General features: G+C 44.7%; 1 protein-coding gene across 7 annotated transcripts; it reads right to left on the bottom strand.

Moving 5' to 3' along the window:
* Positions 1-1,561: 1,561 nt before the first annotated feature.
* On the bottom strand, positions 1,562-23,748 carry RAB41 (RAB41, member RAS oncogene family). 7 transcript variants are annotated; one of them, XM_024201319.2, is made up of 8 exons: positions 23,581-23,748; positions 18,436-18,494; positions 17,064-17,117; positions 14,280-14,385; positions 9,707-9,818; positions 6,615-6,708; positions 4,478-4,544; positions 1,562-2,931 (listed from the first exon to the last, which is right to left on the bottom strand). In XM_024201319.2, the coding sequence occupies exons 1-8, from the start codon at positions 23,657-23,659 to the stop codon at positions 2,867-2,869; spliced, it is 636 nt and encodes a 211-aa protein (XP_024057087.1). In that variant the 5' UTR covers positions 23,660-23,748; the 3' UTR covers positions 1,562-2,866. The 7 variants fall into 7 exon arrangements, 6 of the variants coding, with proteins under 6 accessions (XP_024057087.1, XP_024057090.1, XP_024057091.1 ...); XM_024201322.2 differs by lacking the exon at positions 6,615-6,708 and adding an exon at positions 5,970-6,063; XM_024201323.2 differs by lacking the exon at positions 14,280-14,385 and adding an exon at positions 10,101-10,206.
* Between the last annotated feature and the right edge of the window lie 1,753 nt (positions 23,749-25,501).

Below are 25,501 nucleotides of genomic sequence, written 5' to 3'. Positions count from 1 at the left end.
ATAGAAAAGGTGTTGGTGAAATAACTTTATTTAGTGTGATACACGGCTGTGGTCAGACAGTCGCTATTCATATTAATAGTCACACTTACTTGGCTAACAGCTAGGAGACAGCAGGGCCAGAGACACACACTCACTATTATGCACATTCATAGGGAAGGCAGTGGAAAGTGAACTATTTTATTTCACTAGGTTTTCCCTCCCGATTACTTATTCTCCCCCTCCTACCCCCTTCCCCCCAAAAAAAGAAAGTCCAGTGACTCGAGAGAACAATACAACACAGTGGCAGGGTATGTCTACCTGTCAGAAGGGGAGAGCGGAACCTGTTCTACTGCAGACACAGACACACTGACAGAACATCAGCAATTCCCACACAATAGGGGGTATATACATAGTATGGGACAGGGCTTCACCCTGGGGGTGGGTTCTAAAGGACTCAGACTAGGCCATTGAGGGCTTCAGGTAGGAAAAAGGGAACACTCCAGAATAGGAAGGAGAAACAAAGAACAAAACATCCCAGCTTCTCCCTGCAGGTCAACTCACATGGAGAGGAAGGGACAATGCTGACCACATACCAAATGTATCTATCTTAACAACCAGTAGCAGGGTACTCCATGGCCATTAAGTAAACACAACCAGAAGAGCCAGCCCTGGCATCATGAATTGGGTGCTCCCAAAAGGGAAATTCCTGCTATCAGGGTTCAAGTTAGTTCATCCAGGTAAGAGTGACAGTTCATTCCTCTCCCTGGATAGGGCCACAGGGTTCACAGAAAGAGTACATAGCTGAAGTGGTGACCAACAAGGCATTATACCAGGGGAAATGCAATTTATGCTGCTGCATCCCACCCAAGCCCCTGTTCTACTGCACTGTCTCTACCCTCCCTTTAGGATGTACCCTGACGCCACTACACAGACCAAGTGGTCAAATGGATGATCTAACAGGACTTCTCCATCTCTTCCCTGTACATTCCTCTCAGCCAATGGACAAGCCTGATCACAGCAGGGTTGTGGGTGGGCACAGAGGCAAAAATCACTTTTAAAAAAAATCCCCTTTAAAATGATCATAAGAGTCACTAGGAGATGTTCCCTCAACCCAAGCTAATGGAACAGAAGCAGCCACAAAAAGCAACGTTTCCCTTTATTTAATCCCATCTTCCCCTCCTTTGAAGGTGGGAACAAACCCATCCTACTGCTTGTCCCAGTGTTGGGAACATTATGACCTAGCATCTTCTCCACATACAGGGTTGGGGAGATTCTCCAGCAAAGGCAGCTGCAAGGTTGAGGGTAGCCATGTTCTATTTCATAGGCAACACACTAGATCAGGGGTAGGCAACCTATGGCACGGGTGCCGAAGGCAGCATATGAGCTGTTTTTCAGTGGCACTCACACTGCCCGGGTCCTGGCCACCAGTCCGGGGGGCTCTGCATTTTAATTTAATTTTAAATGAAGCTTCTTAAACATTTTAAATACCTTATTTACTTTACATACAACAACAGTTTAGTTATATATTATAGACTTATAGAAAGAGACCTTCTAAAAACGTTAAAATGTATTACTAGCACGCAAAACCTTAAATTAGAGTGAATAAATGAAGACTCGGCACACCACTTCTGAAAGGTTGCCGACCCCTGCACTAGACAGTTAAAAGAATAAAACTGCTGTTACCCAGATTCAATCTAGTGGAATACAAGATGCTCAGCTGCCCTTCCACCACATTGGTTGGAGCTGCTGGCACTGGATTGAGTCACTTCTGCAGTGCAAGCCCCATTTCTGCATAACTAGTAACTGTGTAGCTTGTATCCTATATCTGGCTAGCAGACAGTAGGTTGTGCATGTTCCACAAGAAAAAGGAGTAAGTCTGCAGGTGAAGATAACCAGAATGGGACCTGGGATGCCCAGTCCTAATACTGCCATCCTAGGGATAAACTCTAGATTCCATCTGCAGCCTGCAGATAGAGCCCAGGTCATCCACAGATGAAGTCAGGCAGGCTCTCCCACAGAGACTGCTGCAGCAAGTCTGTCTAACCTCCCCCTCTGCAGCTGACAGCATTCCCCAGGGTAAAGAATCCAACTGAAGCCAGTGATCCTGGGGAATTCTACCCACCACAGGACAAAGGGAGCAAACAAGATCAGTGGCCTGTGCTAGAGCAGATTGGGAGTAGAATGGCCAGTGCTCAGCTCTCACTCACACTGATGCGGGAAGTGAGGAGGGCAGGGAAGTTCCTTCTCCCAAACCTCAAAAGAGAAGGCCCAGGAATTGGCTAAGACCAACCACAGGAGGGAGGGACTGGGAAGCCTGTACTATGCAACCTCTGCAGGAAGCAGGACATGGAGAACAGATCACCCCCAACTTTCAAAACAGGCAAGGCCACATCAACTTGTGACTAGTTTTAAAGGAGAAGCCTCTGAAGGGGGGAAAAAATAAAAAAAGGAAGTGGTGCATGGGAGAGAAAAAATTACTGGAGTGGAAGGAAAACTGATTAAGATGCAAGGCAATTAGGGAGGTGGAGAACCAACCCCCAGCTTTATTTTTGTTTTCCCTAACGTGGCAGCTTTTTTGTTGCATTCACAGAAAAATACACCTGTGCAGATAGGCCCAAGATGTGGGATGGAGTAAAGGGCACCGGGGTGCCAAAGTGCACTACTAAAAGAGGACGACATGACATTCATTCTGCACTCAGGGCTCATACCATGCAATAGGAGGGGCAGCCAGGGCTGTTCCCCACCAGCTAACAGGGAGCTCGCTGACTTAGTAGATTGATTAGCTGTTTCTTCAGTTCACAGAAAGTAGGTTTGCCTAGCCAATGAGAAGTGATGCTCTTCGGTGAGACTGGCCAATCAGGGAAAGTGTTGCTATACAACGGGCACTTTAGCAGGAACAGCCGCTCTCCGTTACTGGCTGCTCAGGAGGTTTCTCTAGCTTGATGTCAATCACTGTAAAAGACAAGTTAAGGAAGCCACCTGGCCAGGGTCATGGGCAAAGCATCACAATACAACTCAAGCCCAGTAGAACACATAGGACAAAGCATAGACCTTACCTAACCCAGGAGTAAAGTTGGGGGTTTCCACAGTTAAGAACTGGGTAACAAGTGCAGCCACCTAGGTGGCTTGGTACATAGGCATCAATGCCAGGAACTATGAGGTTTGTTTTTTGAAGCAGACATCTCCAGAACCAACAGCTGTCTGAAGGCATTGGTAGAGAGCTGCTGCCTTTGTGAAGGTTGAAGCTAGGAAGAAGTACTGTAGTGACAGCTATAGATTTGACATCTGACAACCAAGGCTGCGGCGATAACAGTTGAATCAGCATGCACTGCCCAGTACAGCACCTACTCTCCTTGATAGAAGCCAGCATTTTAGCAACTACCTGTAGCTTTAAACTAGCGTGACCTGGGATTTGGGGCATTTTTACTATAAATCTGAACTGGTCTTTCTCCATAAATAGCCCATGGCAAACACCTAGCCCCACGAAGCATGCCTCTCAAGAACAACTGACCGTCTCCACCCCATGCTATAATACCAGATGTGTGCACATATGGAGTCACCAGTTGCTGTTAGGATACATGGGCAAGTAATGAATTTCTATGGACTGTTGCTTTGGCAGAGGCTATGTTCCTGCCCTTCAGTCTGAGACAGTCATTTAGGAGCTGAGTTTGATGGGTTCTAGCTAAGCCCCACTTGGCAGTTCTCTCTCCTGTAATTCTGAATAGCCTCTCAGTCACCCTTCCGGAGAAGGAAAGATGCATTAGCAGAACATGTACTGTACACTGAAAAGCAGACATGATGTGCAAGAGTGGGGGGACTGGTTTCACCCAGCACTCTGAAGGGGACAGGCCAGTCAGAAGGACCTCTGTATCGAGGTCCATGACTGCCCTCAATCTGTCAAGGGCAGCAAGCCAGACCTGGCAACAAGGAAAACTTGCTAACTCTTGAAATAAGAAAGTTACTGCATAGCAGACAAGGGGCTTCGTGGGGCTAGGTGTTTGCCATGGGCTATTTATGGAGAAAGACCAGTTCAGATTTATAGTAAAAATGCCCCAAATCCCAGGTCACGCTAGTTTAAAGCTACAGGTAGTTGCTAAAATGCTGGCTTCTATCAAGGAGAGTAGGTGCTGTACTGGGCAGTGCATGCTGATTCAACTGTTATCGCCGCAGATCTCTTGCTTGCAGAATACAGAATCAGAAAAGATTAGATCATACTGAATCATTACAAATCAAAACCCATTTCACACCAAGCCTAAACAGCAAAAGCTCAATACTGGCCCCAGTGGTAGAAGCGGCCAAGACATTTGGCTGCAGATCCTCAGTTTACACATGCAAGTGAGGACTACAATATAAAGGCTACTTATGCTTTGCAACAATGTAACTGAATCGAGGTCCATGACTGCCCTCAATCTGTCAAGGGCAGCAAGCCAGACCTGGCAACAAGGAAAACTTGCTAACTCTTGAAATAAGAAAGTTACTGCATAGCAGACAAGGATACTGTCTTCTTTGCTCTTCTCAGGTGTGCTGTCCATCCCAGGTAAGGCAGCAGCTACACGGCGGAAAAGCTGAAAGGCAGCAACCAAAGTAACAGGTGAATGCAGAACTTGTCAAAGAAAGTAAAATAAACCTCAATTTTCTCTCTAGCGCTGCTGTTGGAAAGCCAAGGTTTTGCCAAGAGTTATACACATATTTTAGCCAGCACTGCAGTATTTAACATAGTCCTCACAAGAATATCTCTAAGGACTTTATTCAACCCCAGTTCAAATATTTTATCAAGCTTAGTAAGTTACTGACTATCTACAAAGCACACCTCTGGTGCAGGATTTTGCTTCAGCTTTTTTATTTCTTTAAAATGTACCAGACCATTGCTCCACACACATCACAAAATGCCAGGATGTTAAGAGCAGGCTGGCTAATAATTCAATCCTGCACTCACTCAACAGAGAAGCAAGTCAGAGGCAGCAATTTACCATTCCAACCCCATTGCTTCTGTGCATAGCTGTTATTGATTTTGTTACTGGATAATGCTATCCACCACTAAACTGATCTAGTTTGTTCCAGAATGAGCTCAGGATTCTAGGGACATGGTGTTTAAAAGTTAAAAGAAATCCAAGCTCTGAGGCAGTGAGCCAGGAGTGGAGGGGCTGACTTGAGTGCTGCACATAGAAAAGAGCCTGTCCTTAAAGGCTATCTATTCATGTTCTTCCTTCCCCACCTTAGACAATCATGAATAGTGCCTCAGGTGCAGGATGGTAATTGTGGCCACAACACACAAAGCTGGACTTACCTTGCAGCACTAGAGAATCACAGAAATTCATGCATTACACATTTCTGCTAGGCAAATAAAGCAATGCTATCAAGTAGAGTAGGCCCAGAATATTACACTAGTGCAGAGTGATCTAGTTAAAGAGTAAAATGAAGTTACTGTTTGAGAAGTCCCCAAACCCAAGTGTGAGGTTCTCTGCCAAACCTGTTGCCCTGCAGCATGTTGTGACTAGTGCAAATCAGAGATGAAGAATTTCCTGACAGCAATGATGTTGGGTGTACTTAAAAGTAAATGTGGAACAAGGTTTAATTCTGTCCCAGCAGAAACCACCACCACCTGGGAAAGGAAATTCCACAAGACACTAGTTTAGCTGTGATTTGAAGGGAACACAGGTGCTTTGTTTCCAAAGCTCTGACATGCTTTAGCAACAAGTATTGTTGGTGTCACAGGTCTGGGAACAGGATACGTCAGCTGCTGACAGGATCCCTTAGCATTCTACCTGAATGAGCCCCCTTGGCTTGGCAGGAGAGGGAGCCTCCTTTATTTAAATGACACATTGACTGCCTAAAGGGAAGAATTTCAGAGGCTGGGAATATAGAGGCAGAGGGTAAAGTGGGAAGTGAAGATCTGATGCAGCACAAAACCCATAAAGCAGCTCATCTCCCTGATCACAGTGAAGTGGAAAGTGCAAAATTTGCATCCTGAGGGCACAGTGCTGCTCTACCTGTTTCACATTGTATCCAGTCTTCGCACTTGTCTCAATAAACATCACATTCAGCTCTTTGGCTCTCTGCTCACCTTCCTCCGTAGTGATTTGCCTGGACAGACAGATGCAAACAGGAAAGAAAGAGCAAGAGACGGAAGAATAGACAGGAGAGAGAAGGCATGAGTTAGAGACTTCTGTGACTGAAACACTCTTCAGTGAAGGATTTTAATAGTAGAGCATTGTCCAGGAAGGGAGACCGTAGGGCTTCTGAGCCTTTACGCCCCTCCCTCCCTTTACCTCCTCCTTATGCTCCAGCTAAGACGGGACCAATCCAAATGAGCAGCTGAGGGAATATGTAGATTATAATAACCAATAAGGATGAGTCTGCACCGGGTGAGTTTCATGTAACAACACACTTAAGTCTCATTCATAGCCTCCTTGTGGGGGAAGGAAGGGCCCTCTTCAGCTGTACCTAATGCAACAGAATCAGTGTGCAGCCATGCAAAAAGCAAGTCCCCCAAGTCAACAGAAGGAAACTCCATAAGGTGATAGGAAGGTCTCAGAAAGGCTCCAGCAGGAGGTGAAATTCAACAGCAAGTACTGAGCTGCTGTTTGGAAGCTAAGCACCTGCAAGAGCATCTCTGACGAACGCCCTGTACATACCTGTTTCATATTATATCCTGCTTTAGCACTGGTTTCAATATACATCACATTCAGTTCTTGGGCCTTTCTCTCGCCCTCCTCTATAGAAACCTGTCTACAGCAATGAGAACAAATCACAGAAAAGAAACCAAAACAAAGGAAAACTAGACAGAAATGGTAGTAGAAATTAAAATAAACCACAAAGGAACTGGCCGGCAACTGAAATAATATTAGCTTGGAAAGAAAACATACAGACTACACAAAATAAAATGACAAATTAAATAAATGGCTCAACTCTTTAAACATGTTTGACACTACAGCTTAGAGGACAGTACCTGGTTCTTCTCAAAGGGCTAACAGTTTCCTGAGGGCTTTATCAAGACACAGAAATCATGGCCAGGCTCAGATTGACACTAGGGCTTTGTTTAGTTTAGGATTAGAGATGCAGTATTTTAACTAACCAACATGATCTGAACACCTAAAACTCTAGGCACGAAAAGGCAGGTTCTTGCTTTGACCAGAGTTTTAGGTGTTGGATCACATTAACTAGCTCAATTTAACATCATCACCTTTAATTCCTGGTCTAGACAAAGCATCTGGTACCACCTAGATTACCCCACTGGGAGGGAATTTCTAATGCCACATGCACTCCAACTACAGGTATACTGCAAGCATGGCAAAGTCTCTGGCTTTTTTGTTAGGGCTGGTACAAATGATGAGCTGGCATACACAGGATGCCCTACACTTCTGTCCCATCAGTCATCCTGTGACTGATGAGGTTCCTACTGTATTTTCCAGTGCTGGAAAAAGACAAGAGTGGCAGATTCCACAAGCTTGCTAAAAATTAGAAAGCCCAAAATCTGAGAGCCAGAAGACTAATATTATTCTGGGCACCCAGGAAGGACATAAAGTACTAATTGCTCAGGCCATACTGTTATTGTGGATAGAGCACGGTTCTCATGTTTTATCTTGTAGTCACTTTCCCTGGCTGATCCAAAGTGAGGCAGCTTGGAATCCTTGTCAGCCAGATTTCTCAGTCCAGACCATTTGATGTGTGTTAATTACAACCTAGTTTAAGTTGTTCCTGGGTGGGAAGAGTTTTCAATATTCCTGGTATGTATGGTAAGGCATCATTTATGGTGGCGTCCTCTGAAGCTGGGACTCTAAAGTAACCTTAGTAGAAAGGAGCTTTGAAAACAGAAGTGAACTATAGTAGAGCTACAGGGGAATGAAGAAAACATGACAATGGTTTAATTCAGTTGGCACAGAGCATCTGTCGGTAGCCCACTACTAAGGTGGCATAGTGTGTAGGAGCCTAGCCTCTGTTAGTAACTCACTGCAAGATGGTTTAACAGAACTGCACATGTTCTTCCCAGTGGGGCTGGAAAGCTGAACACAGCAGCAAGGCATGTTCTCCCCAGTGAAGGGGAAGTGGTAAGGGTAGACAAGGGCCAAAGAGAAAATGAGACTCTCATGGCAGCAATATGCACTTGCAAGGTTGAGTATCATGTCACATGAGCACAATATAACTCCAACACAACGGGGGAAGCAGAGAATGCACGCAGTAAACTCTAAAATGATTTTTATACTTCATGGAAATGGTAAAATAAAAATCAGATTTAAAAATTCTAAAGTATTAAAAATACCCCTGTAACAGAGTTGTACAGTCAGACATCTTGTTGAGCCTCACGTCAAAGCAGAGGAAATTAAATAGCCAACTGAGTGTTTGGCTGAATGTTTACAATTTTTCTAGCATGGCTACCGCACCGGTGAAAGAATTATGTTTGACAAAGCATTTCTGTTTAAATTCCTCTTATGGCTTGAAACTCACCCAGCAGACAGAAGTATCTTGTGGGCAGCCTGGGGTAAATTGTTTTAGTTTGGTAAGACTGCATTTGGCTGTGAAAGTTCCAAGTGTTTTCCCCAGTTCAGCAACTTAGATTTTTACTGTACACTAAACTCAAATAGGTTAACTTGAAGCAAATTTTCCATGGAACTCAGAACTCAGTAAAGTTAGTGCTTTTGACACAGTTGAAGGTAACAGTTTTGAAATTAATAGTTCAAAAAATACTGCGCAGTCTAATTTTTCCCTCACTAACAATGTGCTGAGGTGCCTAGCACGTGATATACATGAACAAACATGCTTAAGAGGTTATACACCATGAAATAAAGGCACAGAAGCTATTTGTATCTACAATATTTCTATTGTGTCCATCATAATGGTACTTATGTGACATTTGAATCTCAGTGCACTTTGTCCTTTATACAAAGTAAATTTCAATCAATGGAATAAGCTTGAATTCAACATTAAGGATGAGAATCTGAAGTTAAGAGATTCAGGAATGCAAGCCTCTGGTCCCTTAGGATACTAACTACCCTACTGCACATGCTGAAGTGGCACTGTCACATTTAAAATATTTTTCAAAAACTGAACTGCTTTCTTTAACATACTAGTAGCATTTTACATTAGTAAACCTAACTGAGTTTGAAGAGTCAAGCTTACTTTTTACATCTCTCGTTTTGGACAGTTGAGTGGCCAGATTCATTTTGGTTAATTGTGAGATTGTTTCATTTGCTGGTTCCAAACACTGCAGTGCTGTGCTACTGCAGGGAATTCTGTTTTGTAGGAAGCCTCTCTGTTGACCTCAGATTTTGTAAAATCTGTTTTCCACACACCTACATCTGATGCCAAATTAGACTTGACAGGGCCTCTTACATTTGCCATGCACAAAGACCCATTTAATGTTGCTGTGGGAACCAGAATTTCCTGACTTTTGTGAAGTTACTTTTTCAGTCTTATCTCCCTATTAGGGGCGTGTTTTGTACCAAACAGTGTGGAGCAGGTGCTTGTTTTGGTAGCCTGAGAAGCTTTTTCAGTTGACTTTGTTCTAACCATGATTTGTACAGTTTATAACAAGACAAAGCACCTTGGGCATTCTATTACATATGTTATGGAACAAACAGCAAGGACAGTGGGAATCTCACTCATCACAGGCTACTTAAGCCCCAAAGGGCCATTGTAGTCTGGGCTTAAGAACAGTTAGTGGTCCCCTTAAAAAGTATACCAGCCACTTGCTGTCAAACTGGCAAGGTCACCAATTCCCCTCCATTACCTCTTGTCTGCCAGGTCAGTTTTATTCCCCACCAACATGATGATGACATCACTTCCTCTCTCTGTTCGCACATCATCAATCCACTTGGAGGTTTGCTGGAATGAGTTTAGATCTGTGTGAAGAGGGGAGGATTGAACACATTAACTAGAAGCTCTTTCAAACAAGGGGATAATGAAACACTTCTAAAACTACCTGTGTCTTCACCCCTATGCTTTGCCAATTCCCCCAGCACTGCATAGATGACATCCTTGGATTGCTTCTTGTCCACCCAGAAGGGAAGAGACAGTTATGTTTCTAATGTTATCTTTCCGTAATAACTCATGACTGTACACTTACTAGCCCCTCGCTCAAGTGTAGCATTTCAAACACAATGAGACATCAAAGCACCACTCACTTGTAATGTCATAGACTACCACAGCAATGGTGGAGTCGCGGATGTAGCTGGGAATGAGGCTGCGGAACCGCTCCTGGCCTGCTGTGTCCCAAAGCTGTAGCCGAACCTGCTGGTACCAGGCCAGGGAGAGCAGAAAGAGCAGAGAGAGAGAAAGAAGAAAGGAGGAAACTGTCCTTTAGAGAAAAGGCTATTTGCCAGAACTAACTGTTTACAGGTCTCAGTCTGGGAACTGGATATTTGCCTTGCTGACCAGCCCCCTGAACAGGCAAAGAGCAGTGAACCCAGCTGTTCTGTCTATTTCAGGCTGTAAGAAGGCCTACTTTAATTACCCCTTCTGTGTGCCTGGGAGTCCCATGAAGTTCACACGCTTCCACTCCCCATACCCATGAGCTCTACCTTGAGGCTACTGCCATTCCAACCAAAAAGGACACCCACTGGTACCCATCAACACTATTTAACATTGTGAAAGGTGGCCAATAAGTAACCTACCATGTTGACCATTCCCTCCAAGGGAGGAGTATGCTGCCTCCCTAACACACCTAGGGTATGTCTTCACTACCCACCGGATAGCACTCGATCCAGCGGGGATCGATTTATCGCATCTAGTCTAGACACGATAAATCGACCCGAGCGCTCTCCTGTCGACTCCTGTACTCTAGCGCCACAAGAGGCGCAAGCAGAGTCGACGGGGGAGCGGCAGCAGTCGACTCACCGCGGTGAAGACACCACGGTAAGTCGATCTAAGTAAGTCGACTTCAGCTACGTTATTCACGTAGCTGAAGTTGCGTAACTTAAATCGATCCTCCCCCCCACTGTAGACCAGGGCCTAGTCTAGGGAGCTAGAATCTCAGATCTGAGCCCCTTGTGTAATTCTCAGATTTATACTCTATGCAAAGACAAGGGACAACTTCTTCAGGAGACCACGTAGTGAAATAGCATCTACATTCTCCTCAGCATCAAGCATCCAAAAAAGGGTAATGGGGATTTTCGTGTAAGCTTAGGTCAAGAGGTTTCAGGAAGAAAAAAAAGCACACGCAGCAAGCCCCAGCCCACAAATGGCATTTGATGCTCCCTTGCAGGAAAACATGAAAAGCAGAAACATGCACCAGTTACTTGGTAAGAAGAGGACAGTTTGGTCTCTAGCACAGCAGCCATATTAGCTCAGTCAGAATATCCAAAGCACAAAAGGGGCTACAAGAGACACCACAATTTAAAAATGTTATTTCTCCCTCTCCCACTCCACCCTCACATCCACAGGTTCTTGGGAGGTCAGAAAGAAGTAACGATGATTATGCCTGGTTGAAGGTGTGTCCTACCTACATGAAGTGTCAGGGCTCAAAAAAGGCTCCTAGATACCACAACGGTGAGTGAACAAATGCTTAATAAAATATATCAAGTAGTTTCACCTCAGATTTCCCATTCCCCCTCCCCAAAATGCTGCCAACTGTCATCCCGTTAGCAGCACTGCTCTGCTGAACAGTCTGACGGGGCAAGAAAAGCCTGCTACTGACATTTTCAGTGATCAAACACGTTTAGTGTGAGCTAGAGGAAGCCCCAGAAAGGACCTAGTAGGAGTATCCAAGCAGGCTAGATGTGCTTACAAATGCTAATTGCTCAGCAGTTTGGAACAGTGGCCTTTTTATGCCTGAAAGAGCATGTTAGTTGAGTGAGCTTGCAGGTGCCCAACGCTAGCTATAAGATGAAGGTGGCCGTTTTTACTAAGGAAAGAGAAGGGCAGACTGCCAAATTCTGTTTAGGAAGAGACTTGTTCTTGGAGAAGCTTTGGCAGACCACCTCTCCAAACCCCCATGGTACCAGCACTAGAATCCACTCCATTGCCCTGTGGCTTCAGGTGCGTTGGGGTCTAACTTTAAGTGTTCAACTCCTTGGTGCCCTTCCCTCTCCTATAAAGGGCACTTCTTTGTGCTAGCGTCCCCCAGTGCCAGAGGAAATCCAAAACAGTGAATCCCAGCCCCTAGGCTACACTGTATACCAGCCCTCAAGATTCAGGTTTGAGACTTGTACCCTAGGCCCATTCCTTAGCTTCATGATGCACCTCCATGGTGGTCCCCACATCACTGCTGCCCACCTCCCATTCACCCAGGCAGGGTCCAAACAAGATGGAGTTTAAGCTGCCTCACTTACACGGCTGCCACTCATGTTCCTCCGTATCTAGAAAGTGTTACTGAGAGGTTCAAGCACTCATTCTGGATTTATTCCTCACCACTCCCCCAAGGCCAGCTGAGCTCCCGCTCTGCCAGCTTGTCTCAGCAGGCACCCAAGTATGTCGTATGGAGTGCCACAGCTTTGCTGACCTGCTAGACTGTTTTGACCAGTGGCTCTCAAACTATTGTACTGGTGACCCCTTTTACATAGCAAGCCTCTGAGTGCGACCCCCCTTATAAATTAAAAACACTTTTTTATATATTTAACACTATTATAAATGCTGGAGCAAAGTGGGGTTTGGGGTGGAGGTTGATCCCCCCGTAATAACCTCGCGACCCCGAGGGGTCCTGATCCCCAGTTTGAGAACCCCTGGTTTTGACTTATTGGAGCCTAAGTTGTTTGGAGAAGCTGAAGTTGCTGTGGGGACAGACTGCATATATGCACGTCTTTTTTTTTTTTTTAGTGTGTGTGGGGAGAATAAAGGAAACAATTGTAACATCCTTCCTATCCCCAACTCTCACCATTTCATTTGTGGCCAGGGCTGCATAAGCACAATCTTTCACTCCAAGTCCAAACAGAACTAGAAGCTTCCCATAGCCTGCTGCAGAACAGGCTGAATAGCGTGTTATGCTCCTCACAATATCCATCCCGGGACAGATGTCATCACAGACTGGCAGAGTGCGCATCCTGTCTCTCAAACTCCAACCTCAGCTAGAGCTGTTCCCAATGTATATCCGAGGATGTCCATGTCTATGTCCAGAAGGCAGACTTGTCCTTGTTTTCCCCTCAAATTCCTGCATGGTGCCCTATGGCACATTACATTTGTATGTTCTGCCACCCCAGAGGCCTTTCCCTGAAGGAAGTCTCAGACAATCATTCCCAAAGTGGAGTAATCTTGGAAATTACAGAGACCTCAATTGCTTGTCCCCACTACAAATCATTGGGGGAAATTCAAACAGAAAAGTGATCTTACTTGTTAAATATTTATGTACTCAGCACAGTGCAAGACAAAAGTAAAGGAAGTCCCCACCCATAAAACCTTAGAAGTTAGAATACTGTATCCTAAACTCTAGATTAAAGTGAATCTAGAAAGAAAAAACTACTGGGGCAGTGTTTTTTATTTTACTTAGGTCTAGTCTATACCATATGGATATACTGGTATAACCCTCCATGTGGACACTTCTTCAGATATAAATCACTTTTTGATTTCCCAAGTGATAAACTAAACCAAGAAAGGGAACTCTTAATATTGGAATAAGTGTCTACCCCAGGGGTTATACCAGTACAACTATCAATTTAAATTCACCCCTTAGCTTACACCTCCCATATAGACAAGACCATTTTAATTTCGAGAAAGTTTGAATGATGGGTGTTTTCCCTTCAAAGTTGTTTATTCTTTAGAAATGCCAGGAATATTAAGTCTTGCCTTTCCCTTTTTGTTAGAAGGCTCTTTGGACAACCCAGACGTGCACGGTGCAGTTTTTTAAGTTGGTGTTATACAGTTTCAGACAGTTTGAAAATAAAAAAAAGTTACTCCCCCCACTCAGGTTTCCCTTCTTTGGTATCTTTGTCAAATTCCTTCCAGTGCTCTACTTGTCCAGAGAAATCCTACAGTTCTAGTATTAAAACAAGTAGATAAAAGCTTCTGAAAAACCCTTAAGGCCTTTTTTAATAACACAGAGGGATATAAAAAGGCATAAATCCAATTCGCACACGTACACACCCTTTGTAGGTCATCTTTAAGGTTTGAGATATGAGTAAATAGAAATCAATGATTTCCCAATTCCCTAAGCAGCCTTGATGGAATTACTTTTGGAAGCGGGAAAGAAGAGACTTCGGCTACCTCCCCCAGAGGCAGCAGATCCACCCACAAAACACCTGCAGGGCTCTAGCTGCGAGCCTAGCCCCACCTCATATGGAAATGAGCTCCTTCCAAAAACAGAGCTGTCTCCTCCACTTAGAGGGCACCTGTTAACAGCAAGGCCCCTGCAGGAGCTCAGGCTCAGTACCTACTTGTAATGTCAAAGACAACGACAGCTGCAGCAGAGTCACGGATGTAGCTGGGAATGAGGCTGCGGAACCTCTCCTGGCCGGCTGTGTCCCACAGCTGCAGCCTGATCTGGGAAATGGAAAAATGTGGGGGGGAGAGGAAGGGGAAGAGCAGGAAAAATGGAAACAAAATAAAACCAAAACCCAAGTGAAATAAAAAGAAAAACTATTTTGCAAGGCAAAAAATAATGCAAACAAACATTCAAAGGAAAGTTAAAATGGAACAAAAATGCAGTGCAGAAGAATGAAGAGTGATGAAGGTACCTCTCCATCCCTTCCATGCAATGGCCGCAACTAACATGGCAGAACCATCACTCAGCTTCCACCTCTACCTGCTGACCTGTGAGAGACACCCTATTTCGGTGGAAAACCAAAACATCCCTCATAAAATCACTTCTAACAGCATCCACCAGAGATGAATCATTAACGTGTACCTGTATCACTACATTTTGGCAGTCCGACAGGACAGGGCTATCCACAATGCTTGCTGCCTACATATGGCTGTATGCAGTCACACCTAATAAATAAGGACTAAATCATCCTGGAGCCTGTCATAGATTAGCTCATTATGGAGCCAAGAGGGACTTTGTTTAATCTCATTATAAGGTCTAAAGCACAAAGGTAGGATAATGCGTGAGGCCCCAGCCACATTCAACTGGGGTGTCTGCTCTCCTGATATAGTGTTATCAAACACCCTCCAAACTTGCTTACCGTCGTCACTCATGCTCAGAACAGAGGATCCCACAGTGGAAAAAGGGAATACATACAACAGATGACACTGGAAGCCATTACATGAGAGCCTAAAAAGCAGGACCACCTGCAAGCCCTCTGTGCTCACTCAGATTTCACACCATCCCAAGATAATGTACTAACAGTTGACATTGCTGCCATAGAACTGGGCTCTTCCTTACCTCTTGATGAAGGTTGTGCCATGTGAGACCAGTTTTCACAAGCCCTAAAAAAAAAAATCTAGAAAAACCTACCAATCATGCTGACTTGGGAACTGCACCCAGACAGTGTGATGGCTGAGGGCAAGTGGAGCTTCAGTTCCAGGCCAAATCTCTCCACACCTCAGCAGCCTATTCCTCTCTTCCATTCCAGGATCACACAAGTTAAAGATTCATAGTATGAAGAAGAATGAAGCCCCAAAGCTTTGAACTTGTACTTGAGAATTCAGCCTGTTAGTGAGCAATACTGAGAGGTGAAGGACAAAGTTCCATCCATCCTCCCAGACTGAGGTTGTAGCGTGACATGGAGCTCTGTCTGACAGTTATGGGTACTCATTAAGGTAAATGAGATTCCTCAACACTCCATTTAATTTGGTGTGTCTCATCCACCCGACAAGCAAAGAGTTGTAAGCAGCATGTTTGTGTTCTATTTCCCACAGTCAAAGCCTGTGAGTGTTTTTCTTGGCAATTTACTTAGGGCTGATTTTGAGAATGAAAAGTACATGCACTAGGGGCTACAGACAGTTGTTTCTTCTGTTCACTGGTACAGGCAACGCAGAATGGATTTAGAGTTTGAGCATCTGGAACAAGGATAGCTCTGAAGGGAGGATACATCCAACACACCAAACCAAGTATGCACCAAAATGTTAATTAGCCCACTGTGCAAGCAAGGCCCTGTCATGCTTCTATCCCAGCATGGCAGCCAGAGCCTTGTCTCAGACTTGGCTGGTGCTAGATTATACAAGGCCCTGTGAGAAGAGACATGCAGACAACCTGAGAGCAGGTATTTTTGCTCCTGTTTCATCTCCCATTTTGCCATCTTTGCCCTCTTAACAGGCTTTATGGCCTCTGGTGGTCCCCCTACATGACCCAGAAAGCTAACAGTGGAAATAATGCAAGAGGAAGGCAGTTAGGAAATTCATTCTCTGCCACAGTGGACCAGAGAGAGGGATGTTGCTCTGGTTTGAAGATCAGGTGCAGAGGCAGCATGCCCAGTGTCACCTAACCAGAAGGGTTAGCATCACATCACTCAGGACCAGCGACTGTCTCCAAAGGAAGGCCAGTTTCACCTGCTCAGCCAGTGATGAGTACTCATTTGAGATTCAACAGGTAAATATACCAAAAGGAATGGGAGAGAAATCTAGGGGGCTTCTCTATGCACAGGGAACATCATGTAGCCTACACACTTAACTGTATTGGTTCACTGAACATTTTCCTTCCATCACTGATTTTATTCAGAGAGATGTTTATCATCTGAATGTTGTAGGTTAGAATTATGTTACTGACTTATCTAGCCGCCTGTACTGTGAGAAGTGACCTTGTTATCCTCAGAAATCTTCAGTGACTTCACAGAGCAGAATCACCCTGGTCTACTTAGATCCATTTATACTGACAGTCCCAAAGTCAGCATTGCAGCCACTTATGAGAATGAGCATGTTATGCCTGTGATATAGCAGCAACAAGTACAACACAAAGACAGCCCTTTTCTCCAGGCATATGGATTTGTGAACTTGACCCAATTTTGCATAGTGCTTTTTTGACCTTCCTCTGAAGCAGCCAGTATTATCACAAGTACCAGAAATGGTTTGAGCCAGTACAACAGGAAACAGGATTCCATGCAAGACAGATTACTAGCCTGACTAGGTCTGGCAACTCCTGTTAAACACTGTCCCTGTGAAGGCTGCTGTGGGGTTTGGAGGAATGGCCATTGCATGAAGAACCAGGTAGAAACATTGTGTACGTGGACAACTGCTGCTCTTGTGACTGCATTTGCCAGGTTAATTACAGAGTCCTCACTCACCGTGCGGTCTTCTAGATACATTGTCTTTGACAGGAAATCAATTCCAATGGTTGCCTGAAAAGAAGGGGAAAAAAAGTCTTAGTAACCTGAAATTTATCCGCTTATACTGGTTTGTAAAGTATTATATTTATTAGTATCAAAAAATCTTCCAATTAAAGTTGTTCATGTGCATTTATCGCCTCAATCTGTCCATGAGAGAGTGTCTTACAAAGTGTGATAGATACAGCAATTTTCTGCAATATCTTTGCAAGACCTCATTGAATTAAGTTTAAGTAGCTTTGGAATCCATTGTAGTATACATGCAAACCTTATCTTTTATTGTGGGATTGCATAACTTCTTTAGGGAGGAGATGTGACCAATGTAAACCCTGGGAAGCGTTCTGAGCGTCAAAGGACTATTTTAAACAAAGTACCAGACAAGAAGGAACTTTTGGGACAAAATTAAGTGGGTTTCCTAGGAAATGCTTGGGAGGAGGTGAATGCAAATTCCCACCTCCTGATCCAACCTATTGAAGCTATGGCCTGAGGAGAAACCCATTGTCTGCAGATTACCTATTCCTGGAATCTGAAGATCAAAGCCTAAACTACAAATTCATGGGAGTGCCTGTTCTAGCTAACAGCTGTTATGAACCACAGAAAAAACCCTTGGTGGGATTTGAAGAACTGATCACCTGCCAGAGCCCTTGTGGGAGTTGAATTCTCTCTGGTAAAGCTTATTGGTGTGTGTAGGATCTTTTATTGTTTAATATGTTTTCTCTGAAATGCTTTCACCTTAAGACTAAGTGTGCTTGCTTAGAATGGGCTGTGTGAGAACTCATAACGGTGGGCAATTATGCTGTTTATAGCCTCTGAGAAGAAAGCAAAATGCTCATACTGACTTGTCTAGGCAGTCTGACATGCTGGGAAACTCAGTGTAGGCAGGGAACTGTGTAGCCACCGTAAGGAGGGAGAGTTACACAGGTTCCACATCTTATCTATCTCCATATGGCACTGAGATATCAGCACCTACCTATGTGAAACATCATGCGTCTAACTTCACATAACACAAGAACCAAGGGTCACCAAATGAAATTAATAGACAGCAGTTTAAAAACAAACATAAGGAAGTACTTCTTCACACAATGCACAGTCAACCTAAGGATCTCATTGCCAAAGAATGTTGTGAAGACCAAAAGTATAACTGGGTTCAAAGTAGAATTAGATAAATTCATGGAGGATAGGTCCATCAATGTCTATTAGCCAAGATAGTCAGGGATGCAATCCTAGGCTAATGTAGCTTTTATCACAGTTCTTGAAAGGTCAGTTCTTCCCAAACAATGAAGGAATTTGATATATTTTGATAAAAGAAAGCATTTACTGGGCTCCCACTCACCTGATAAGTATTGTCAAAACTGTCATACATAAACCTGGTGATCAGAGATGTCTTCCCAACTGCAGGAGGAGAGAAAAAAATAATTACTTTCAAGTGGTAGAAAAGGAGTAAGGCTGCTTCCCGCAAAGCACTGTTAATTCAAATGATAAAGCTTCCAAACTCAATGTTCGTTGCTCTTCTTGCTACAACCTTCTTTGGCCTGTAAGGAATTGTCTATACTACAAAATATCTAGACAAAGAACCCAGTCACAACATGGTTAAAATATAGTGTAGAATAGACCTAACCAAGTCACATGATATTTTCAAGGTTGTACTAGTTAATTACTAAGTATACTGTAACCTGGTCCTCAACTTAGTTCTAGCTGAAGTGTTAATGGGATCTAAAAATTATTCATTTTGCTCACCCAAAACAGTGCCAAATCTGTGTAAGTTATTTGTATTGTAACACCTAAAAGCCCCAGACACAGACCAGGACACCATTGTATTAGGCCAGGGGTCGGCAACTTTTCAGAGGTGGTGTGCCGAGTCTTCATTTATTCACTCTAATTTAAGGTTTTGCGTGCTAGTAATACATTTTAACGTTTTTAGGTCTCTTTCTATAAGTCTATAATATATAACTAAACTATTGTTGTATGTAAAGTAAATAAGGTATTTAAAATGTTTAAGAAGCTTCATTTAAAATTAAATTAAAATGCAGAGCCCCCCGGACTGGTGGCCAGGACCCGGGCAGTGAGAGTGCCACTGAAAATCAGCTCGCATGCCGCCTTCAGCACACGTGCCATAGGTTGCCTACCCCTGTATTAGGCTCTGCGCAAACAGAACAATGAGCTAGTCCCTGCCCCAACTGTGCACAATCTAACTAAGAGACAAATGGATACAGACAGAGGTGGGGTGGATTACAAAGAAACAGTGTGACAGTATTGGACAGCATGATAGGCAGTGGCCTCAGCACACTAGCAGACTAACCATTTTTTGTAGGCATATCACACAAGGAATTTTTTAAGGAGGGATTTGAAAGTAGATAACGAGGTAGCTTTGTCGATACTTATGGGAGCTCCTCACAAGTATGAGGGGTAGCACATGAAGCTGCTTGTTTGAAAATTTAACAAGTGGGTAATGGAGGTTGGTATCATGGGCCGATTAGAGGCAGGAGCTGACATCTCAATAGTGAATGAGAGATGATAGGGAGGGTAGGGACAGGCCGTGAAGGGCCTTGAAAATGAAGACAAATAGCTCATGTGTGATGCAATAGAAAAGTGGGAGCCAGTAAAGAAATGCAAAGAGAGGGATGATATGGTCAAAACAATGGGCTAGTAAAGTGAACTTTGCAGTAATATTTTGAATGGATATGAGTGTGGCAAGTTTGTGTGGTGAAGATCTAACAGGGAACTGCAGAAAGTCACGGAAGAACCAAAAATAATAAATGCTGTGAAATCTCAATGGCTTCAGTGGGCAGAATGGTAGGATAACAGAAGACAAACAAGCTAAGCTCCACCAGGAAGGTCATCTTTATGGTATCCAGTGGCATGGTTGATCTAAGAAGATGGAGGAATAATACCAAGCAACCTAAGAGCTCTTACTGGGATTCACCCTCAATGAGAAACATATACCCTTGCTAGAAAGAGGTGGGGTAAATTCTAAGCTCAGCTAAGGTCCTCTGTGGTCTATTGAACCAGGGAGTGAAGTAAATGCTTGCACTTGTCAAGGCCAGCAAAAAAGATATTGCAGTAATCAAGAGGAGAGCCTTGATGAGAGTTTTAGCTGTGTGGATGGATAGGAGAGGCTGTATCTCAGAGATGCGAAGCAGAAACAATCAGCAGAAGCTACAGGTCTGAGTCAAAGATGATGCACAAGTTATGGGCCTGTGAGATACACAGAACAGTGGTGTTGTCCACAGTGATTGAAAAATGAGGTACTGGGGAGGGAAGATCAAGAGTTCTGTTTTAGCTATGTTAAGCTTGAGCTTATGACTAGACAGCTACAATGAGAAGTCAGAGAGAGGCTGAAGTTTTAGTTTGGAGACAGGTCTGGAGAAGAAGATGATTTCCAAGTCGTAACCATAGAGATGGCAGCTGAATTTGTGTTTGCAGATGAGACAATCCAGAGATGGAAAAGAGGACCAAGAACAGAGTCCAGTGGAACCCCCACAACTAGCTGAAAGGGGGATGAGGAGAATCCTTTGAAGAACATGCTGAGGGAGCAACGAGAGGTAGGAAGAGAACCAGGAGAAGACAGTCACTGAAGTTAAGAGAGGACAACATTTCAAGAACAGGATGGTCTGTGATGTCAAAGGTGGCTGATAGGTCAAGGAGGATGAGGCTGGAGTACTGGTTCAGAACTTTGGCTAGGAATAAATCATTAAAGACTTTCACAAGAGTGGTTTCAGCAGAGTGCAAGCGGAAGAAAGCCAGACTGGAAAGCAACTCTAGACAGCGATTGACTGCTCTGTTTACAAAGAGCTTAGAGACAGAAGGAAGAAGGGGAGGTAGCTGCAAAGGCAATTGGGATAAAGATTTTTTTTTAAGATGGGAGGAACTAGATAAAGTATGCCTCTGTTGTGAGGGGAAGAGCCAGAAGTGAGAGAGAGGTTAAGTGGAACTGCATGGGAGGGGATGAGAGCGGCTATATAAGTTACACTACTATACCACTTATGCTATTTTTTGGCTATTTAATACCAATATGCAACTTCGATCCCATTTACATCACTATGGAGTTTGACCTAGAGATGTCTATGGGAATTGCACCTGCTTATACCAGGTATGAAATCAGGCGCTCTGTTTCTTCACTTGTATCTACTTTTCTCAGTTGCACCAATGCTTCTGAGCACCCTCTCTTTCTCTTCATGGGAAGAGGGCATAATTTTTTGACAGGAGCTATCAAGTGGTTTCATAACAGGGTCCACATTTTAATATGGATCCCTTCCTATCCATTCACAACTGCTTAACTTATCTGTGGAAACTACAGCCATTGCCATCATAGATAGTAACATTAGGAAAACAATATATTTTTAGCTTTCCTTAAGCACTGTTTAGTAGCTGAATGGGGGAGGAGCCAGCACTAATCAGCTCTCCATGGACAACCAAGCACTCCGCAGACCACCACTGGGGAATTTGCCTTATGCGATCATTCGATTTTCTCATGTTCTCCTTTACCACCCCAACCCCCCATACTGCAGTGACCCTCCCTCTATTGCCTTCCCAAGCTGGACCATGCTCCCTCATAGAGCTTCTTAACACTGCACTTTCAGCCCTAGTCTATGCTAAAAAACAGCTGCTTAAACACATTTGGGGATAATCATATTTTGCAATTGTGTTCTACAATGCCGGACAGAAGTCACCATAAGTGCTTTAACCATATTTTGGAGTAGATAGCTACCAAACCATGGTTAGTTACAGTTTATTAACACTTATGAAATGGTAATTTCTGTCCACACAGATCTGAAACGACAACATTATAGCACTTGGATCATAATTACACTTGACAGAATTTAATTTTTTTAAATAATATTGACTGACAATATCCATGTTTATTTTTAAATATTTTTTCTATTTTTATCAATATCAGTTTTCACTGTTGTGGGAAATTAGGGTGGCGGGGCCACAATCTTTAAATATTTATCCTTAGTTGCAACCCTTCGGTGAAGTAGGGAAGTACTATTATTCTCATTTCACATGAGGACGAGGCAGAGACACTAAATGTCTTCCCAAAGGTCACGCAGAAAGCCTGTGAATCGTGGTCTCCTGAGCATCAGGCTAGTGCCCTAACCACTGACCATCCTTCTTCAAAAATGTGAGCTTTCAGCAGAGCAACAGAAAAAGCCTTTTCTGACTGTTTGCACCTGGGCACGGTGCTCCCCCAACCGGTCTAGTGGAAATGCATCAAGATAATGCAATTCTCCCACAAGTGCAGAGAGTGGGATTCCTGAAATCTCTTTACCGTACTCAAGAACACCCTACACATGCAGCTCCCAGAAATGTGGAATTACTCTAAACCCAGTAGCTTTCAGCCTGTGGAGAGACCGATTTCCCACTAAGAACCTCAATAGTAATCTCAGTGCTTTATATGTGCACATATGTTACTGCAACCTCACACATGTTATGAACATTAGCCAGCCAAGATATAAAAGTCTGCTTGCTTACCCTGTGATAAAAAAGTGAGCTTTTTTTAAACTCACTTGCTCAAAAGTGAGTGAGCAGAATTTTGCAAGGCTGGATAATGCCAACAGCAAACACAGTGGGCTGTCTTCACTGAAGAACTGAACTGGTGGGACTGAACCACCATTAATATAAAAAGTTCAGTGTGCCTACACTGTCCACACTGAATCATATTTTGAACCAATGCAGTTTTGTCCCCCATCCACACTAGGCCATTTTTAAAGCCATTTCAGTTGCATTACTCTCTGGGTGTCCACTCCCAGTTCTTGACACAGCTGACAGAAACTGTGTATTTGGGGATATCACAACCAGTGCACTGCAGAAGAGTAAGAGAAGAACTATTTGCAACATTCATACTCTAACCCCAAACACCTCCATCCACATTGGTGATCTGGCTGGGGCACTTGTGCCTGGTCACCAAGCATGTTAGAAGTGTGCTGACAGGAGCATATCATTGTCAGAACAGCGGATTTCAGTGATGCAGATAAGGTCTTATCCATGGCTAAGGACTGGAGAGCTGACAGCCTGGCTAGACACCCCACACAGCAGCTCAGGGCAGCAGTAGCAGGGACACAGCCAGCCATTACCAGGAACGGTGAGCTGGGCTAAGATCTGGGTCTGGCCTTGTGCGAAGAGCACCAGGTAGACGACAGCAGCGCCCTTCCCGCCCCGAGAGGCTAGAAATCACGGACGGGATGATTGCAGCTCCTGCGGAAACCCACGGGGCCACACCCCGGGCCACTGATGCAGCCACTGAGTCTGTTTCTTCCACTTGGCCACACCGCACCCCCACTCCCGGCTCTGCCCCGCCCCAGGCCTGGACCCCCGCCCCCAGCTCCGGGTGCCCCCCCCAGTAACAGAGAGACACCCCCCCATGCCGCAGGCACGGACCCCCCCCTGCCCCCAAGTCCTCCCCCGCCCAGGCACGGACCCCTCTCGCTCCACCCTGCCCCCGGCGCCCCCACCCCAGCCATGGCCCCGCCCGGCTCACCGCTCTGCTCGCCCAGGAACACCAGCTTGAACTTGCGCAGCGGGTTCCCGAACTCGCCGCCGCTGCCGGGCGCGGACATGGCGGAGCGGGGAGGCCGAGCCGGGACTGGGGAAAGGAGACGCTGCCCAACTCCCACCGCTCCGGGATCCACCCACCGCCACCGCTTCGGCCGTCACTTCCGCAGACGCAGAGACAGAACACGTCATCCCCCTGCGCCGTGGGCTCATCCAGGCAAGCGCGTGAGCGACGTCTTCACGTACCAGCTTGCCAGTTCCCGTCGTCTGACGGCACCGTGTGCCGATGTGACGTCACTTGGCACGCTGGTGCTGATGTCAAGGGTGGGAGTTTCACACCCCAACACAGTAAGTGCCTGAGATGCGTTAATCAAACACCCTTCCCCCAGACTGTTAGCGACCCCCACCCGGCCCTGGATGGGTAAGGGGGGTCCCCCATGCACCTATAATGGACCCCCACCAGATGGGTAAGGGGGATCCCCATGCACCTATAACAGGAACCCCCCCAGATGTATAACAGGGGGTCTCCCATGCACCTATAATAGGGACCTCCCACCAGATGGATAACACAATGTTCTTGTAAAAGGAACCCCTCCACCAGATGAGTAATGGGGATCCCCCATTGCATCTGTAACAGGAACCCCCGCCCCAGATATTTACCTAAAATCCTCCCATGCACCTATACCAGGGGCTCCGCACCAGCTGGATACCAGGGTTCCCCCTAATACACCTATAACGGGCCCACCCATCAGATGGATTACAGGGATCTACCCTTCCCTGCCCAAATGTACTGTAGACTATAAGCCTCCATTTGCAAGAACAACACTGTGTTTTTAGCCTTCACGGGCCTTGAATACTTAGGTCACATAGTAAGAATGCTGATGTCCTGCACACACTAGTACAGTACTTTCAACATTTCTACCCCGGTCGTAAATTATGGGTCTGAATTTTCCTAGTGCAAACATCACCATGGTTGTAGTGGAAAATCTGAAATATAGGAAATGACGTCCTGTCTAAACGTGGCTTTTGTTACACTTATGTAGCTGCACCAATGTAACTAAACCAATGCAACCTCCCTGTGTACATGTGCAACACGGAATGAGCTTCTCCAATGTAAACCTACCTGCATAGAAGTGAGCCCGCTTTTGCATCAATGCAATACATAAGGAATTTGCTCTGGTGTAACTACATTGATATGGTTACACTGGTGCAAATTTCCCTAATCTAAACAAATCATGACTGCCACTGAGGCAATGATAACTGCCTGAGTTTGCAGACAGACTCAAGCAGTAGGTCTGAGATGTGAAATGCCCCATTCATCTTAATGTGGTATTAACTCTGAAGTCTAAATATAACAGTTTACATCACTGTTGTTCATTTTAGCAGAAATGTCCAGCTCCCAAACTGCAATGCCTTTCTAGCCGCCGGAACTTATTTTCATCATAGCTTCTATGATGAAGTTATGCATTGTCAATCCAAACAGAACATGTGGGGCCAGGGTAAAAATACATTGAGTTTAATAACACAATAAAAAAGAGTGGATACTATTGACTGTATTATTCTTTTACATATTTAATTTTAAACATCTTTTTTAACATTTAAATTTAGCTGCCACAGAGTTTCCAGTCTCTGCGCCCTTCAGAAAATCCAAGGAACCTTGTTGCAGAATTTAGATCTTGGTTGCCACAGAGCACTAGATATTGACTGTAATGCTGTTATGGGGTTTTGGTCAACTGTTGTCACAATCACAGTTAAACATGGATGACAAATATGATCCTGCTGGTTCCATCCTCTTCTGCAATTGGTGCCAAATGGCCTGGCTGAAGTGTAGTCAGCACATAATTACCTCAAAGCTCACTCTTATCATGTTTTAGGTCCTGTGAGATCCAGTTTTGCACCTCACCAGC

This window comes from Terrapene carolina, unplaced genomic scaffold, assembly GCF_002925995.2.
Source record: "Terrapene carolina triunguis isolate 2854851 unplaced genomic scaffold, T_m_triunguis-2.0 Scaffold131, whole genome shotgun sequence".
In the NCBI taxonomy this organism is placed as follows: domain Eukaryota; kingdom Metazoa; phylum Chordata; order Testudines; family Emydidae; genus Terrapene; species Terrapene triunguis.
Note: the sequence above shows the minus strand (reverse complement) of the source record. Positions and strands in the feature narration are given on the sequence as shown.